Below are 18,403 nucleotides of genomic sequence, written 5' to 3'. Positions count from 1 at the left end.
GCTTAATGTAAGCCGCTCTGGATTAAGAGCGTCTGCTAAATTCCTAAATTGTAAATTGTTCTTTAGCTTAGCGTAGTAGTCCTAGAACTATGCGACTGCTGCGTTAAATTATATCAAACGTAATTCAGAGCAAGAAAACCATGCTCGTCATGCATGCTCTCGCGCACATGGTCGTAGCGTTTAATTAATATAAGGTGCCCATCTCTGCCCAGCTCCCATGACACATACCTGGACCTAAGGGAGGCACTGGACGAAGAGGACCATGTGAAGAGTGATTACATGAGCCTGTCCCAGGCCCAGCCCGAGACCCTGCTGGACGCCACCCAGCTGGACGCCTACATGCAGAAGAACGTGGCGTTGGATAGCCAGCCTGTGAATGCCATCGGTGGTGGTGAGGTCAGCTCCCTGAAAGAGCAGCTCCGAGAGGCAGAGGACAGAGCCCAGCGGGTCCAGCGACAGGTACCTCCACGTATCGCCTCCACTATATGTTATTGACCCATTCTGACCTGAGATCAGATTGTAAAAATGTCTTCTACATCCTGACAGTTTTCTGAAAAAGCCGTGTTTCTATGTCAGTCGATTTTTCAGAAATAGCAGACCTACAAGCTCGTAGCGCGCCACTCGGTGGCGCGCTATGAGCTTGTAGATTTGCTATTTTTCAATAGCTAAAGCATAACACAATGCTAACACCAAAAGGGGTTCCCGCTCAAAATGGATTAATACCATTTATTGATTTTTATCTCGGGGACCCCAATCTATATACCGTAAAGTCCTAACTCTGAGACTGTAAAAGAAATGGAACAAAATGGACCTTTTTTGTCCTTTTCTTTTAATTTTTTATTAAGCTTAAGCAGATACAGGCTATGGGAAAAATACATTCAAAGAGCCTATCAATGATCTGCAGCTACTCAGTCAGGCGTACAGTATGTGTAAAACTGAATGTTGGATGAATGAGCTTTGTGGGATTACAGTCTTCTTGAAGGCGTGAACACTGCAAGATGTAATGTCTCCAACAACCACAGGGGGAAGGCTGTTCCCCCTGTGGTTTCTTCCATTCATACAGCTCGTCTTTACAGTAAGACTGTAACCTCTCAAGGACCCTCGTGGTCCCCTGGATCCCACTCTGAGAACCACTGATTTACAGTATACAGTTACAGTAAATGTCACCAAGATGTCACTTTCTCCCTGTTGTTTTTGTTTTTTGTTTTTCTCTCTCAATTAAATTCAATTAAATTCAAAGGAGCTTTATTGGCATGAGAAAACATACGTTTACATTGCCAAAGCAAAAGATGAACAAAACAATCAAGATAAAACTATGTAATTAATATTTAATATAAATGGGAATACAATAAGTGTGTAAACAGAGCTGTGTTAATGAATTGCATTTGAAACAAAGTTGAAAGCAGTATTTCAATGTTTTTGCATTCACTTAGTATAAAAACATTTGTGACAGTAGCAGCGATTTATTCAAATGTAATAGTTGCTCTCTCTCTCTCTCTCTCTCTCTCTCTCTCAGTGTGAAGGTCTGAAGGGCGAGCTAGCAGAGCTGCAGGCGCTGTACGACAGCAGCCAGCGTGAGAGGGCAGAGCTTGAACAGGAGCTCCACCGCTGCAAGGCAGAGCTCCAGAAGCTGCTTGGCCCAAAGTCACAGGTGAGGTCGGAGAGCATGCGGTCGAACAAAGCGCTTCTGGCAGAGCAGAGTGGTGTGGAGTGGAGGGCCAAGACGTTATAATGCTTCTTCTGATGTTAGGAGGAGCCGATGGAAGTATACACATTTTATACACGAATCATTATAGAAAATAGAAGATAATTGAAACAGAAAGGATATATTAGCCTACCCTAGCTCTGGTCCATAGCTCTAATGCAACTCAACTTCCGCCGCTCGCATGAATGCAGACCAGCCTCTCCTCTTTAGCGTAAATAAAAAGAACGCTTTTGCTACTCACCAAAACAAAGGCGAGTTGTGTCATTAGAAAGCCTACTTTCCTTAGTGGACGCACTCTGAGCCCCCCACAACACGTATAAACTGTACTTTTTGGCCAAAAGGGGATTTTGTTTCCACCGGAAAAAATACATTTTTAGTTACTCCGCTGCGCCCTCTACTGATATTGCCCAGAGAACTGCCTCATAGAGAATATTTTCCTCCCTTTCTGGCCAAAAAGTACCGTTTATACGTGTGGTGGGGGGCTCAGAGTGCTTCCACTAAGGAAAGTAGGCTTTCTAATGACACAACCCGCCTTTGTTTTGGTGAGTAGCTAAAACGTTCTTTTTATTTACGCTAAAGAGGAGAGGCTGGTCTGATTTCGACTTGAGATTTAAAACGGATAGTCGCATAGCCTTACTGCGCAGGGCAGAATCGTAGAAGCAGTAGAAGGCTATGGATCAGAGCTAAGCCTACCCATACACAGTCAAACCCCAAACAACACAAGAACAATTTAAGACAGAGTTTCCAGCAAATAGATCTGTTACAGTCTTGGTGAAACTAACATTCTGGGTCTAGACTTGTGAAATAAAAGACCTCTTGAATACAACTGTGCTTCAACTCAATGCGCTACATATCCATTCACTGTGCAGAATCAAGTATGTCTGTCTGTCTGTCTGTCTGTCTGTCTGTCTGTCTGTCTGTCTGTCTGTCTGTCTGTCTGTCTGTCTGTCTGTCTGTCTGTCTGTCTGTACATCCTGACCTGCTGTGTGCATGTGTCTCAGTAACGCTTGTTCAAACCACTCTAGATTTCTCATTGGTTGAGCTTAGGTACAGTATAATAAGAAAAGTATATATACACCTTACCAACAGTGGTGGAAAGTAACTAAGTACATTTACTCAAGTACACAATACACACATTTTGAGTTTTTTGTTTTTTTTTACTTTACTATTTCCAATAGTGATATTTTCAATAGTTTTACTTCTACTCCACTACATCTCAAAGGCAAATATTGTACTTTTACGCCACTACAATTATTTGAAAACTTTAGTTACTAATATTACAAAAAACACTTAAGGCCTATACTTTGGCAATTTGAAAATAGCCGATCTACAAGAGCTTGTATTCTTTTTTCTTTTTTTTTAAGATATTTTTTTTGCGGCTTACGCCTTTTATTGATTTTTGAAGGGACAGACAGTAGAAGAGCTTGTATTTTTAAAGGAGTTTTATACATTTGAAAACGTGTGAAATGGGATATTATGCATAATGACTACTTTTACTTTTGGTAAGTACATTTTGAATGCTGAACTTGTACTTGTAACAGATCATTTGTACAATAGGGTATAGATACTTTAACGTACAAAATGCGAGTACTTTTTCCATCAATGCTTATCCGTTGTCACATCTGCTGCAGCTCTTGTCAAATTGTTCCTTTTCTGAACCCGCCATCAAATGCTCTTCGCCTGCAAACATACATTGCTATGGGGCAGCGTGTGTGTGTGTGTGTGTGTGTGTGTGTGTGTGTGTGTGTGTGTGTACAGTGTGTACAGTGTGTGTGTGTGTGTGGTGCGTGCGTGCGTGCGTGCATGCGTGCGTGCGTGCGTGCGTGAGGCTGCCTGTTCTCTCTGTCCTGTCTCCATGCATATATATATATATATAAATGCACCATTTACCATGCAAATGGCCAAGGCCACTTCCTCTTCCTGCCTGATGGCAATTCCAAATTGCTTATTGGAAAGATAATGAACATAGTGTGCAGCAAGCTGACATTGAATATACCTTATCTGTTTTTCTGATGCTGTACAGTGGTACACAACAATCGATCACAGGTCCACTCCAAACCGAAAAAGAAAAAAAAACATTTGGATTCGGACCCCCCAGTTTCATTAGTGTCTTATCATGCCACCCACTTACATTCTTGTTCTCCATAGTTGTAGTTGTCACGATCAATTGACAATCAGTTAGTTCATATCACAGACACCGTGAAGGCATTTGTCAGATAACATCACAGAGTACATCGTGATCAGGAAAAAATGGATGAAGCCATAGTAGCCCAGATAAGACGCACACTATTTGTATGACCTCAGATACTCTAAAACAACATTGTACGAGACCAGTAGATGTCTTTGTGAGTGTGTTCACACTGGCTGTTACGAAGAAAAAGCACTGTGATGCACATTTTTATTCTCCTCGCACAACTAAGATAGAGTAAACCACCAGTTATTGGAATAGCTACGTTCGTCATTTGTCATCCTCCACAGTCGACATACTGCAGCCACAACCTCATACAGGACCTATTATAAGATCTTATATAGTATAAATATGCACATTTCTCACAAAGTGAGACACATTGCTCACTTTTGAAAGTGAGCGATGTGGTCACCTTTACTGTAGGTCATTTTTATCATAGGTTTAATGTAAACATGTGGTGCCTACTTTTTTTGGGGGGGGGGGTGGGGGGGGCAGTGTGAACATGCCTTACGTTTACTTTGTCAACCTGCGAACCACACTGCAGTGCTATGATTCCCGCAACATTCCCTATGTCCGGGACACCATTCCATTTGAAAGGCAGCACCTCTACAGTCTATACAGTAAGTGTAGGCAGAGATCTTTAAATGGCAAGATGGAGCCCCATCCTATGAAGTGGTGGGAGGGAGCTATAGCATTAGGGGGTCTCCATCTTGTCTTTAACTATCTTTGAGGTTAGTTTTCTAATCGCTATAGCTCTTTCTGTTCCCTCTTTCTCTCCCATTGTCATGTTCTGTTCTAATCTGATCATCTTTGTTGTCACACACGGACCTCACATGATCTACATTCATCTCTCCCCCCCCCCCCCCCCTCTCTCTCTCTATCTATATTTCTGTCTTCTTTGCTGTCTTATTTCACCATATTATCAATGTATGTGTTTGTTGCGTGTTGCTCACACCCTCCATGCCTATCTACCATCACACATTCTCTGATTGGGTTCATTTTATTTTATGCTTTTTCTTTATCTCACCGTCTATACGTCTTCCTTCTCTTTCTTTCTCCCTCCCTCCGTTCTCCCTTCACCCCCCCCTCCTCCTCTCTTTGTTTTCTCCTCAGACGGTCACTCCTCTGCCCGAGTCCCCTGTCCTCTCCATCCCCTTCATAGGAATGATTGTAATAGTGGCCTTGATTTGGTGCTGGTGGGAGGAACTGGCATCCTAAAAGGGACCAGGTATGACACTCTGGTGGGAGGAACTGGCATCCTAAAAGGGACCAGGTATGACACTCTGGTGGGAGGAACTGGCATCCTAAAAGGGACCAGGTATGACACTCTGGTGGGAGGAACTGGCATCCTAAAAGGGACCAGGTATGACACTCTGGTGGGAGGAACTGGCATCCTAAAAGGGACCAGGTATGACACTCTGGTGGGAGGAACTGGCATCCTAAAAGGGACCAGGTATGACACTCTGGTGGGAGGAACTGGCATCCTAAAAGGGACCAGGTATGACACTCTGGTGGGAGGAACTGGCATCCTAAAAGGGACCAGGTATGACACTCTGGTGGGAGGAACTGGCATCCTAAAAGGGACCAGGTATGACACTCTGGTGGGAGGAACTGGCATCCTAAAAGGGACCAGGTATGACACTCTGGTGGGAGGAACTGGCATCCTAAAAGGGACCAGGTATGACACTCTGCCTCCCAGAGGACGGGCCAGGTACTACTAGCTGTAGGATGGACTCACGTCCAAGCTCGGCACCAAACGTCATGTTTTTGAGCGGTGCCTCCGCTCCATTACGGAGCTATGTGTGTAAATTAGAGCGGAATTCCCCCAGGATACCAGATAATGAAATGGTATACTGTTACATTGTCAACAGGACAACACCCCCCCTCCCCCCCCCCCCCGACCAAACAGTCTCTAATGTCTGGTCTGACAGCATTGATAAATATAATTCAAATCACACCTCTTGCCTCAAAAGCAGCATTTGAGGCAAAGAGATCGAGCTGCGAATGCTGCTTTTACAGCATATGGCGTCCATTACGCGCAGCATGATGACGCACAGCTCCATTTATGTATCCATTGGGCCTGTATGGAGACTGAGGCTTCATCCAAGAGATGGAAGTAGTCGGACGGCTCTGCCAGGTTGCAGAGCCAGGCGGAAACAGCCAGGCCAACCTGCCGTTCACAGAGAGACCTTGCTCTCCATCCAGCCAACCCAAGAAGAAACCCTCCTTTATCCCATTCTGACCTGAGATCAGATTCATACGAGGTTTCCGCCGGACAAACACTGGGTCTGATGAACCCATTCTGACCTGAGATCAGATTCTAAAAATGTCAGTCGTTCTTCGATTTTTCAAAAAATAGCAGACCTACAAGCTCGTATCGCGCCACTCGGTGGCGCGATATGAGCTTGTAGATCTGCTATTTTTAAATAGCTAAAGCATAACATGATGCTGACACCAAAATGGGTGCCCGGTCAGAATGGGTTATGCCAGATGGTGATAGGCTATGACACTAACGTAGCCCACAACAGGCAATATTAATGAGAAATATTGCACGCACATATTTTGTTCAGCATGCTTTCATTGTTCTTTGAGTGTGCACAGCTTTATTTCCATACTAGTGAATGCCTGTGTAAATTAAGTGTATTTTAATATAATGTGTACAGGGGTATGTTAAGAGATTTCTTTTATATTTCTGGGCTTTTGGGTATTGGAGTTTTGGCTTGTGGTTGTGTGAGTCTGATGCAACTGAGCCTGGTTTGCTGAGCATCCATTTTGGCGGAGATATTCATGAGGCATGTGTGGTGAGTGGATATGAGACTGGCTGTATTTAAATATTCATGAGGCATGTGTGGTGAGTGGATATGAGACTGGCTGTATTTAAATATTCATGAGGCATGTGTGGTGAGTGGATATGAGACTGGCTGTATTTAAATATTCATGAGGCATGTGTGGTGAGTGGATATGAGACTGGCTGTATTTAAATATTCATGAGGCATGTGTGGTGAGTGGATATGAGACTGGCTGTATTTAAATATTCATGAGGCATGTGTGTGAGTGGATATGAGACTGGCTGTATTTATTTAAATATTCATGAGGCATGTGTGTGAGTGGATATGAGACTGGCTGTATTTAGCGTGTCTTAAGTACCAGGTCTTATTCCCTAACTTGAGTAAACTAAAGACCTGGAGGCGTGATCAATGCTCTTTGGCCACTCAGAATAGCCAAATGGCATTGATCACGCCTCCAGGTCTTTAGTTTACTCAAGTTAGGGAATAAGACCTGGTACTTAAGACACGCAAAATACAGCCTACCGGTGTTGATAAGTACACTTGCACATACACACACACAGTCACACACTCATGCATGCACACACACACACACACACACACACACCCTCACACACACACACACACACACACACACACACACACACACACACACACACACACACACACTGCACACACGTACACACACACACACACACACACACACACACACACACTGAACTTCTAAGCTCTAGTGTAGGGTACATTACGCGTGTGTTTGTGTGTGTGTGTGTGTGTGTGTGTGTGTGTGTGTGTGTGTGCACGTGTGCGTGCATGCATGCATGTGTGCGTCACGGGTTGGGAGGGTTAAAAAGGAATCCCCTACAATTACAAGTTACTTGCTAAAAAATTTAGTCAGTAACGTAATCCCGATTACTCCATTTAAAAAGTAACTACAAGTTACTTTCAGTTACTTTTGGATTACTTTTAAGTAAAACTCAATTTAATTAGATAATACAAGCTCCAATACAATACTCATCCTCCAAGTTCACAACGCGCCGAGGCTCGAAGCATTGTGAGCTTGTAGATCTGCTATTTCTTTGCACACCGGCCACGGCTTTTTGCACCTGGCCATCATTTGGTTACATACAGTTCCATGCAGTCTTTTTTTAGTATGGTAAACAATAAACATTGCAGGCATTGCCTGGTTGCTCTCGCAAATTTGGCAACACCGCCCTGACGCAGCAGCAGCCTCCACTGTGAGGATTTTACACAGAGTCAGAGAGGTGCGCGCTGCGCTCAACTCCAATCCATTGCCGTGTGTGCGGAGTGTGCACTCTTGCAGGTGGTTGTTTGGTGTTATAATAATTTATAACTTGTTTGTAAAATTAATGAGGGGAAGGGGAGAATGTAATCCTCATGTAACCCCCGTTACAACACCCCCCTAACTGTAATCCAGATTACACATTTTAAAATGTACTCTAAGACGTTACCGTTACGTTTTTTTTTATTACTCTGATTACGTAACGGCGTTACATGTAATCCGTTACTTCCCAACCCTGCGTGCGTGCATGTGCATGCGTGTGCTGTGCAAGTGTGTGCATGCGTGTGTGCGTGTCTGTGTGCGCACAGAGTGGCTAGTAAAGTGTTTGTCACAATTCGTATTTTGCACCTGTTCAGCCTTACAGTCTTTTTGGTCAGCTATATTTGATACTATTTCAGATGTGTTACAGTTTCCCATAGAGCCATCCCCTATTATTTCCCTATTTGGCGTCCTTCCTGATACTATCCCCCTGCCTAAATATCAATCTGACCTTGTCGCTTTTGTGACGCTTCTGGCAAGACGTCTTATTCTCATGTATTGGAAAAAAAACATACCCCCCTTCACATTCCCGTTGGATATCTGACATACTGCATTTTTTAAAATTGGAAAAAATTAAGTATACATTGCGTGGCTCAATCTCCAAATTCAGTAAAACATGGCAGCCTTTTCTGTCTCATGTTGACCGCCTTACACTTGTGCCCCCGATTGAACCTGATTGAACCTGATTAACTGTCGCCTGACTTGCCAACCTGTCTTGCCTGGATGATGTTTGTGACCGAGATCTGCTTTGTATATTGACTAAATTGGAGTGCCTTTTCTATCTCATGTTAACCGCCTTACACTTGTGCCCCCGATTGAACCTGTATAACTGTCGCCTGACAGCCCAACCTGTCTTGTCTGGATGCGCCCGGGTGCGTTTTTAATTCACTAATAAATTCATTAATAATCATTAATGTGTCAAATCTAAAAAAAAAAGGGCTTTGTTACGCCCTCCATATTCATATGGTCAATGCCTGTGTGAAAAGTGGGAGCGATTGGTGCAGGCAATGAGGAGCTACGGCAGTCACAGTGACACACACACACACACACATACACACACACACACACACACACACACACACACACACACACACACACACACACACACTCAGACATTGACTGAATTATAGTATGATGATAGTATTATTATTATTATTATTGTTATTGCTATTGTTATTGTTATTGTTATTCTTTTTATTATGTGATATTACACCAAAGTAGTATATTTCAACTCAATTCTCAAAACCTACTTCTGTAGAATTTATTTCTAAAGTTAAATGGGTTTATCCTCTGTTCTCAGGTCTTTGTTATTTGATTTGATTATTAAAGTAGCTGTGCTAAAAAAAAATAAAAAAAAGTTAATTATTATTATTATTATTATTTCTTCACAGGAGTGCCAGAGTGACGGCTGGAGCCTGGTTGCAGTGGTTGCCGTGGCAGCCATAGTGGTTGTGATCGTCCCCAGCCTCACCAGAGCACTAGCATGAGAAGTAGGGACTCCTCACAGGACAGGACAGGACAGCATGCCTGCAGTTTCACCCTGGAAACTCTGGGATTTGGTACCCCCTCACACCCTCCCCCCCCCCTCCCACCCAACCACCACACACACACACACACACACACACACACACACACACACACACACACACTAAAAAAACATTACGATCCTGTGCCACTGCTGTCCTGGGACAGGCCCATTCATAATCTCCTGCATTTTCCCCATGATGTTATATACAGTAGTGGATGTCCAGCGTTCAAGGAAAAGATAACGGGAATGATTAACACGGGACAATTCCCTTCTGCACAAGATTATGTACAATCATCATCGGCTGACTTTGCATTTTCGCTTCAGTGCTTTTCGGTAGCAGTAGATGCATTTTATGGATTTACAGAGGAGCTTGCACACTTTTTACCTTTGCACATTTAATCTGTGTACTTTTGATTGATTGATTGATTGATTGCTTGATTAGGTTGACGACAACCTGTAAACAGTTTGCCTCACTGTTTCCTGTTTGAATTAAGCATATTTTGCACTCATTTGATTGACACTGTTTGACAGAAAACAAACCATTCTTCAATCACGTGATTTTAAGACTATTCATATACACTTCCATATACACTCCAGTGTTCAATTTTATTAGGTATATTCACTAGTAAGAGACCACATCTCTACTCAAGTTCAACAATTCATTGAAACGTAATGAGATTAATGTGGAACGGGATGAGGAACCCATGGTAGGGCGACGCTCAGGGTGGTGGGGGAATATTCTCAGCTATAGGAGCTGACAGCCATCGTTGCTCTACGACAAGTGCTCGCTCCTCTCTGCTCTGTCACTGACCCCCTGGATTCCTAGAGAAATAGAGACAGAAGGAAGAAGAGTGAGAATCGAGGAGGTTGGGGTGGAGGAGGATGACAAACTTGAAAGTAATGAATAGCAGAAATAGACGATCTATAGTCGTGAAACAGAACAAACGAGTTGGTCGAGAGATTGCAGGTGTATTTATACCGTGGTGTTTGATTGCAACAACATCATCATCATCATGTTTTCGAAAATGAAAAATTATGGTTGAAAAATAATAAATTGCGGTAGAAGAATTGCAGCAAGGATTGGCTGTGGTGAGAGGAGGCAGGTGTAGTGGATGCGCGTGGATAGGTGGATACGGGGGGGATTGTGAATGGGGAGTGGCCGTGATAAGCAGAGGTGACTCCTGAACATACTGTGTGTTGAACACAACTACATTTATCAGGCATAATCGAGGGTGAAATCGACTATACCAGGTGTGAGAATCTATTCTATTAACTTGCATCATTCCTCTTCCATATTTCACTCCTCCATATGTCACTGTGAATAGAGAGAAGCTCCCTCAATTTGATTAATGACGAGGCTCACAGATTGAGCGCAATAACTACTGAGCAGGGTTGTTGTGTGCCTAATAATACACTGGACACTGACAATAGGTTTGTAGCACCATTCTGCAAAATCCAGCAGGAAAATAACTATCTAACTAACTAACAATTTAAAGATTGTTTTTAGCTGACTGATTTCACTGTGTCATTATGCTATGACTGTGGCAGAGTTGTTCTGAGATTCAAAGGGATATTTTTGTATATAAACAATATTTTACATCTCACTTGATGTTTACTTGTTATGGATGAAACCTTAATGTGTTTTTAACTCAATTGAATCAACACGATGACCAAAAAAAGAAAATATGCTCTGTTAAACTTGTCCATTCAAATGATAATAGTCATCAGAGAACAGGCATGATACATACTCTAGGTTACACCACTTACATGTAAACATCTTATAATTTTATTAAGGTCTGCAGTTGTCTCGACTTCTAATACTGCATGGAAATTATCAGTGTGATTAATTATATACATTCCAAAGCACGGGCAATGACACTATTGAGATTAACAATAATTGTACAACTTCTTCTTTCTGCTTGTTATTGTTATCTTGAATCAGCATTATATAGTTTGTTTGTTGGCATGTTATTTCTACTGTCTGAGCTGCCCGTGTGACAGACATTTTTCTGTTATAATTATTGTTATTGCAGCTGATGATTGAAACATATAGTACCATAGGTGCTGAATTGTCTCAAATGAAACCCTTCTCTCCAATGCTTTGTTTTTCCTATAGCATGATAAGATGTAGCTGTCAGAACATTTGCATCATTGTGAAAACTGAAAAGACAAAGGAAAAAGATGGCTTGATGCTATGAATTCTGTGGATGATTTTTACGGGCATGAAGCAGAGGCGATTACGTGCGCTTTTGGTAGACACCCTTTTTTTTGCCTTTTTGAGTAAGGCAGACTTCATATCGGAGCCTTCGTAAGGACCGCACGTAAGCTCCCTGCGCAGGTTCTCTTTGGGAAAAGCGGACATCACTTTGGTCCTGAAGATATTTCAAAAACTACTGTCTAAATTGCCATCTTATAGGAAGATGAACAGGATGAACGCGTCTGATTTTGGCGACACCATTACCTCTTGTACTAACGATTAGCCTATAGGCCAGAATTTCCGGTTTCACTCAAAATATCTCAAAGTCTAAAAGGTGGATTGCCTTCCGCTTCACACTTGCTGAGTGCATTCATCCACTTAATGCACTTATGTCCAGTCGGCTGTAAGGAGCACTATAGGCTCTCAGGGTTGCTAGTGGGGTTTAGTCTGGTTGAGGCAGGCATTTGAGAAGTTATTTGAAAAGTAAGATGAGGTGTCTTACAAATGCTTTTGAATGTGGTGGTTCTCACCTCTGGTCATTCATACCCACACGTCGGCTAGTTACTCTTGACGGGTCAATAATGAGGTTCACTTATGTAGCATTCCAGGTTTTAATTTGTCTACAACGAGATAGAATCAAAAACCAAAAGGACTGGCTACCCAGAACCAGAGTTGAGAAGCACTGGTATCCTAGCCAGAATATATATTATTTTGTATATTTCTAAAGTGTATTATATCCAGTGTCTTAAATAAATGTGTGTAATGACATGGTGATTTGGTTTAGTTATGTTATACTACTTCAACCAATCTGAAACATGGTTGTTTTTCATTCTCTATCTCTGAAGCATCAGACCATCTTCTTCCATACTTCTTACACATTGTAAACCTTAGTTAATGTCGGTGCATGTTAGTGACATTATCATATAGTATGTACATACAACATGTATAGGCCTATATGTACTTTGTACCAAAATGTGGCCGTATTTGTAAACTGGATTGTAAATAGAATAGTTTTGGCAAAGTTTCATTTATAGCGGGCCCTCGCTTTGATAGACATGTTTTTAACTGTCTGAGCGCAACAGTTATAGTTTTAAAAAGCCTTTATGTAGCGTTTACAATGCTGTATTGTAGTACATACATACAGTACAGTATTGTCTTTATATATGGTAGCATAGACCTCGGTGTTGCATGTTAGAATTAGTGATGTGGTTTTGCATGCATATAGATAATAGGTGCAGTAGTGAGTAGCAGCAGTAGAGTTAGCCAAAACCCAGTGATCGTGGTTAGTAGTAGGAAGCAGCATGCACGTGTATTGCACTCAAATTCATAAGCTGACTTTATCCAGTAGCACAAATAAGAAAGTGTCGCAGTGTGACATGTTGTGAGCTTGTAGATCTAAGATTGTTGGTGCTCGGCACTGCGCACAACAAAGATAACCTACCTTAGTTGCATTGCATCAGTGCCATGCTAAATGAATGGCTATGTACAATTTCTATTCTGTTCTGTTTTATGTTGTGTTCTCATTTAACAATGCTTGCATAATTGTTGAAATTCTGTGTTGTTGTTTTACTGTCAAGCTTGGTACATTGTAATGTAGCAGAAACTGTCAGTGTGTGGTTTATGAACTCAGACAGGACTTCCAATCTTCCAGTGTATTAGCTCCATAATGTATTCTTAGTTGAGGAAGCTGTGATGTCAACCGGCTCCTCTTGACTGTAATATATGTTGTTTGAGATGCTAATTGCTAAAACTTGCTATTTGTGTGCATTTTGTTTCTGCATCTTCCAATGACCCGCTGAACAACGTTTCTGATATTTCCAACGTAAGCATGCCTCTGACTCCCTAGGCTTTATCTTGGTGGGGGCTTTCTTTGTTAAACACTGTACATTTGTAAATGATCTGACAAATTAAAGTAGTTTATCCTTGCCTTTCAAGTCCATTGTATATTTATGGTGCTTATTTGTGTGTGGACTTTTTTTGTTGTCTGTCTGTCTGAGTGTGTGTGATGTGTGCATGTTTCGTTGTATAGCAGAGACCTCCCTACTGGAAGACCAGAAACCCAAACCCCTTTGGATGAGCAGTATAGATGTTTCAGAGACGGGTTAGTTCCAGGTAGTTACACAGGTCCCTGGCTAAGTCAGTACATGGGCAGCCATATGGGTAGAGTGGTGTGGCCACCTGCCTGGGAAACAGAAGGTATCCAATTTTCCCCACAGTAGTGATCTATGTGTCTGTCATACCTGGCTCTGGCTATGGCAAATATTGGAGCAGGAGACGAGGTAAAAGTGTAACAAAATGGGATTTATTAAATTAGGCCTACAAACAATCAACTAAGGAGAAACAATCAACCGAAGAGAAACACTAGAAGAAGTGCCTCTCGGGGCACAGGTCCAGCAGTATTGATATTTGGATAAAATCTATTCTAAATCACTATTTTTTTTAAATGGTGGAGCTCGAAAAGGAGGCTGAGTTGAAAATGTTCAATTGGCATTTCTTCCTCGGCCTAGTGGGAATGTGCATGCAAAATGTCACGGAAATCACACTATGTTCACCATGATTTGCGGCATTTTGTTCGAAATGGAGCACTCCTGCGATCTTTGGAAGCCAATCTTAGCCAATCAGGATGGAGTCTGAAAAGTCTGAAAGACCATTTTCGTTTAATGGCTATAGAGAGACTGTATGGCACTATAACAGGCCAATAGGCCAATGTGAAAGATGATGCAGAGGTTCAGCTCTAGCATCAAGGGTGTGTGTGGCTGCGATCAAGCCAACCAGAGATTAGCTGTACAGACGGACGGACGGACGGACACATGGATGGATGGACGTAGTGCAAAACATACTCTCCCCATGCCTTCGGCTGGTGGAGACAATAACGGAATGGTAATGATCCTATGAGGTGTGGAGTCAGTAATCAGTGGTGTAAGTGTGGATGTGTGAAACATCCAGTGTAGTGCGTGTGGATGGAAAGCATGGTGTCAAACATAACAGGGCATGGCAGAACAAAGCAGCGGATAGTGGAGACAGCTGGTCTGTCTCCTCTGGATCTCTCTCCATGAATGGCACGGACCTTGGTCTTTATAGACTCCTGGAGGCACCAGGCCCAGGTGCTCTCCAATGAGCCATTAAGCTGGAAGGCCCCACCCTGCTCTGTCTCGATAGCTATAGGGGATGCCGCTAAAATACCCCCGAAAAGGTGAGTGCGTTGCCATGGGAGTAACACGCAAGGTTTTTATTCACATCCTAAGATCATACTTTATCTCATATCTCCTCATATGAGCTTCAATTCCGAGATAAACTCCGCTAAAGATCGTGGCCATTATGGGACTATGGAGCGCGGATTATCGTTATTTCCGTGTTTTTGTTTTCTCGTCCGTTCCAAGATGGATACCGGTTTTGAGTCGTCGGGGCCCGTATCCAAGAGGCGTGTAGTACAGTATGACTGTTAAACAGCCAAACACAGGATTGGCAGAAGTGAGGGATTTTCTTAACCACTTTTAGACGTGTATGGCTCGAAATGGCAGGTACTCCCTAACACATGTGGGGAATCTAAGACAAATAGTGAATTGGACTAAAGATGAGCGACTCTGTAAACTGCATACTGCCCTCCTGATTCTCTCCCTCACTCTTTCTCTCTCTCTCTCTCTCTCTTTCTCTCGCTCTCTCCCCACCTTTATATATACACGTGATGTATATATAGTTCCAGTGCTCAGTGTCAAGGACTCTAACACAGATACATTACCGGGCTGCACATGAGGGGGACACACCATTACCTCACAATAACCACAAAGTTACACCAAAAGTATTCTGCTGATGGTACGTCACTGTGCTATTGTGACATTGTCACTGACTTAGAATAAGTTACACAAGAGTTACGGAACTTTTACAGTAAAAGTAAAAGTATCTGTATTTCAGAGATCACATAAACATACAGGATGTGTCCACGCTTTTTTTTACCATTTTATCCTGTAACCTCTGTGCCCAGAGTCACATTGTTTCTATGTATTTTTTGTTTGCTATGCTCCATTTTCATGTATTTTATCATTTTCTACCAATCCGCTGCTCTATGAGATTTTCCTATTTATCCGCTGGACTATATGCCACAAGAAGCCAGTGAGATACATGTGTTGCTATGGCAACAAGCAGTGATTGAGAGACCCCGCCCACAGCTCACCAGGCTGATGGAGTGATGGGCAATCACAATGTTTGGCCCACCTGGAGAGTTTTGACTCTGTCAGTCCAGAGTGGAGGTGAACAGAGAGAGTGAGACAGACAGGCTATACTGAGAAGCAAGAGGATTTATCCCAAGTCTTGCTATAGTCGTTCGTTGGATCGTTTGGATTTATACCATTTGGAGAAGGAGAACTTTCTTTCCATTTTTGGATTATTTCCATGGAGTTTGGATTTTTCGATTAAGGACGGACTTTGCGGAACAGTGGGGTGGTAAGAGGAGACTTACCACTACACACAGCATTGACTCTTTTCCATTTGGATTTATTTTTGGACATTTAAGTTTAGTTTCGTACAGTGCCAGTACACTTGGGATTTCCAGTAAACCCTTTTGAGGTAGTTTTATTTTATTTTGATTTCATAAAGTGAACATTTTGTTTTTGAAAGCTTTATTTAGCTTTTGATTTAATAAATTACAGTTAAACTTATTTACTGATTATTTTAGTTATTCTTATTCTGAACTCATTTAGCTATAATTGGTTCTCAATTGTTATTGTTGCAACCGTTATAATCCTGTGCATTAATGAGGACCTATTATATGAAGATAAGTTGAAAATGGGTGAAGTCGTCCTATAGTCGTCCTATATATTTTACAAGGGTCCAGCCTGGACCGTCCAGGGGCTGAAGAGATGTGGGAGTTCAATATTTCAGACATCACAGGGACAATACTCCCCACGTTCCAGACTCTTCTCCCTTCTGGCTCCCAAACTGTGGAACGAACTCCCCATTGCAGTTAGAACTGCAGACTCACTCCCAATCTTCCAACGTGATCGGAAGACTCACCTCTTCAGACCTCACCTTGGTAGCACAAGGGGGTTCCACCGCGCCTCAAGCCTGTGGTAGGCTGGTCTGGTGTATCCCAGAAGCAGGACTGGTAGCAGGTACACATATACACGTATACACATATATACACACGTATACATCGAAACGTCATTTTATTGCTTGCACCCTGTTGAATAAAAAAGACTCAAACTGTCTGAGATGCTCCAGTGCCTTCCTTCTACCTATCCACCTTAGTAGCACTTCCCCTAGCCTTGCCACCCTTGCAGGCTTATGCAAAGGTTATAGCATGTTATTGAGCCAGATCATATGCAAGGTCAATTTGTTAAAATGGCATCCTAGTTTGTTTGGTTTCAAGATTATTCATTTTTTTATATTGTTTAGACTGATGCTTGGTAGGTTCTATTAGTTTACCTATCCTAGATTACTATCTCTATGCATTTGATGTATTAACAGAGTAAAAACGTATAAACACGTATGCTTCATGCCTGCCCGTCACTTTTGGAGCAATAGAAAGCTTCTGTTGTAAAGGGATTTTGTCCATCCATCTTCAACCGCTTATCCGTAGTCGGGTCGCGGGGGCAACAGCTCCACCAGAGAGCTCCAGACTTCCCTCTCCAGAGCAACAATAGTGACTTTGCCTCGTTCCCAGGCCAGTAAGTCGATGTGTTTCCTTCAACTGCGCCTTTGTCTGCCCCAGTGTCTCCTCCCAGTGGGACGTGCCGCGAGGACCTCCCTAGGGAGACGCCCGAGAGGCATCCTAACCAGATGCCTGGACCACCTCAGCTGGCTCCTTTCCAGGCGAAGAAGCAGCGACTCTGTTCTCTCTCGCGTGACTTAACTTCTCACCCTTGCCAGCCACCCGCTTGTATTCGTGACCTTATTCTTTCGGTCATGACCCACACTTCATGACCATAGGTGAGAGTAGGAACGAAGATTGCTCGGTAGACAGAGAGCTTTGCCTTCTGGTTCAACTCTCTTTTCGTCACAACAGTGCGGTACAGCGACTGCAATGCCGTTCCGATTCTCCTTCTGATCTCCTTCTCTGTCCTCCCCTCACTCGTGAACAAGACCCTGAGATACTTAAACTCCTTCACCTGGGGTAATGCCTCATTCCCTACCCAGACTGCACAATCCACCGGTTTCCTGCTGAGAACCATGGCCTCAGATTTGGAGACGCAGATCCTCATCCCAGTCGCTGTACACTCGGCTGCGAACCGGTCCAGTGAGAGCTGAAGGTCTTGGACCGATGGTGCCATCAGGGCCACATCATCTGCAAAAAGCAGTGATGCAACCCTTAGCTCACCGAGCCATATACCCTCTCCGCCACGAGTTCGCCCTGAGAGATCCTGTCCATGAAAATCACAAACCGTATAGGTGACAATGCGCAGCCCTGGCGGAGGCCAACCCCCACCGGAAACGAATCTATGACCCGGTCATATGCCTTCTCCAAATCCACAAAACACATGTAGAGCGGATATGCATACTTCCAGGCCTTCTCCAGGATTCCCACAAGAGTATAGATCTGGTCAGTTGTTCCACGGCCAGGACGGAATCCACATTGCTCCTCCTAAATCTTGTGTATATTTTAATGTATTGTACCTTTTTTAAAGTTTTTATTCATGGATTTTCGATTATTGTTTGGACTCA

General features: G+C 42.9%; 1 protein-coding gene across 2 annotated transcripts in view; it reads left to right on the top strand.

The window, feature by feature from the left end:
- ccdc136b (coiled-coil domain containing 136b) overlaps positions 1–13,636 on the top strand; it is a 35,068-nt gene extending 21,432 nt beyond the window's left edge. The window contains exons 7-10 of one of the 2 annotated variants that reach the window (XM_083757622.1): positions 213–459; positions 1,517–1,651; positions 5,007–5,121; positions 9,413–13,636. In XM_083757622.1, the coding sequence (XP_083613748.1) occupies positions 213–459; positions 1,517–1,651; positions 5,007–5,111 (487 nt within the window). In that variant the 3' untranslated portion in view covers positions 5,112–5,121; positions 9,413–13,636. The remainder of the gene's footprint in view (positions 1–212; positions 460–1,516; positions 1,652–5,006; positions 5,122–9,412) is intronic. The other variant, XM_083757623.1, reaches the window with a different exon arrangement.
- The last annotated feature ends 4,767 nt before the right edge of the window (positions 13,637–18,403 follow it).

Source organism: Protomyctophum parallelum, assembly GCF_964188405.1.
Source record: "Protomyctophum parallelum genome assembly, chromosome: 22".
Lineage (NCBI taxonomy): Eukaryota > Metazoa > Chordata > Actinopteri > Myctophiformes > Myctophidae > Protomyctophum > Protomyctophum parallelum.
This window is presented reverse-complemented; position numbering and strand designations above follow the sequence as displayed.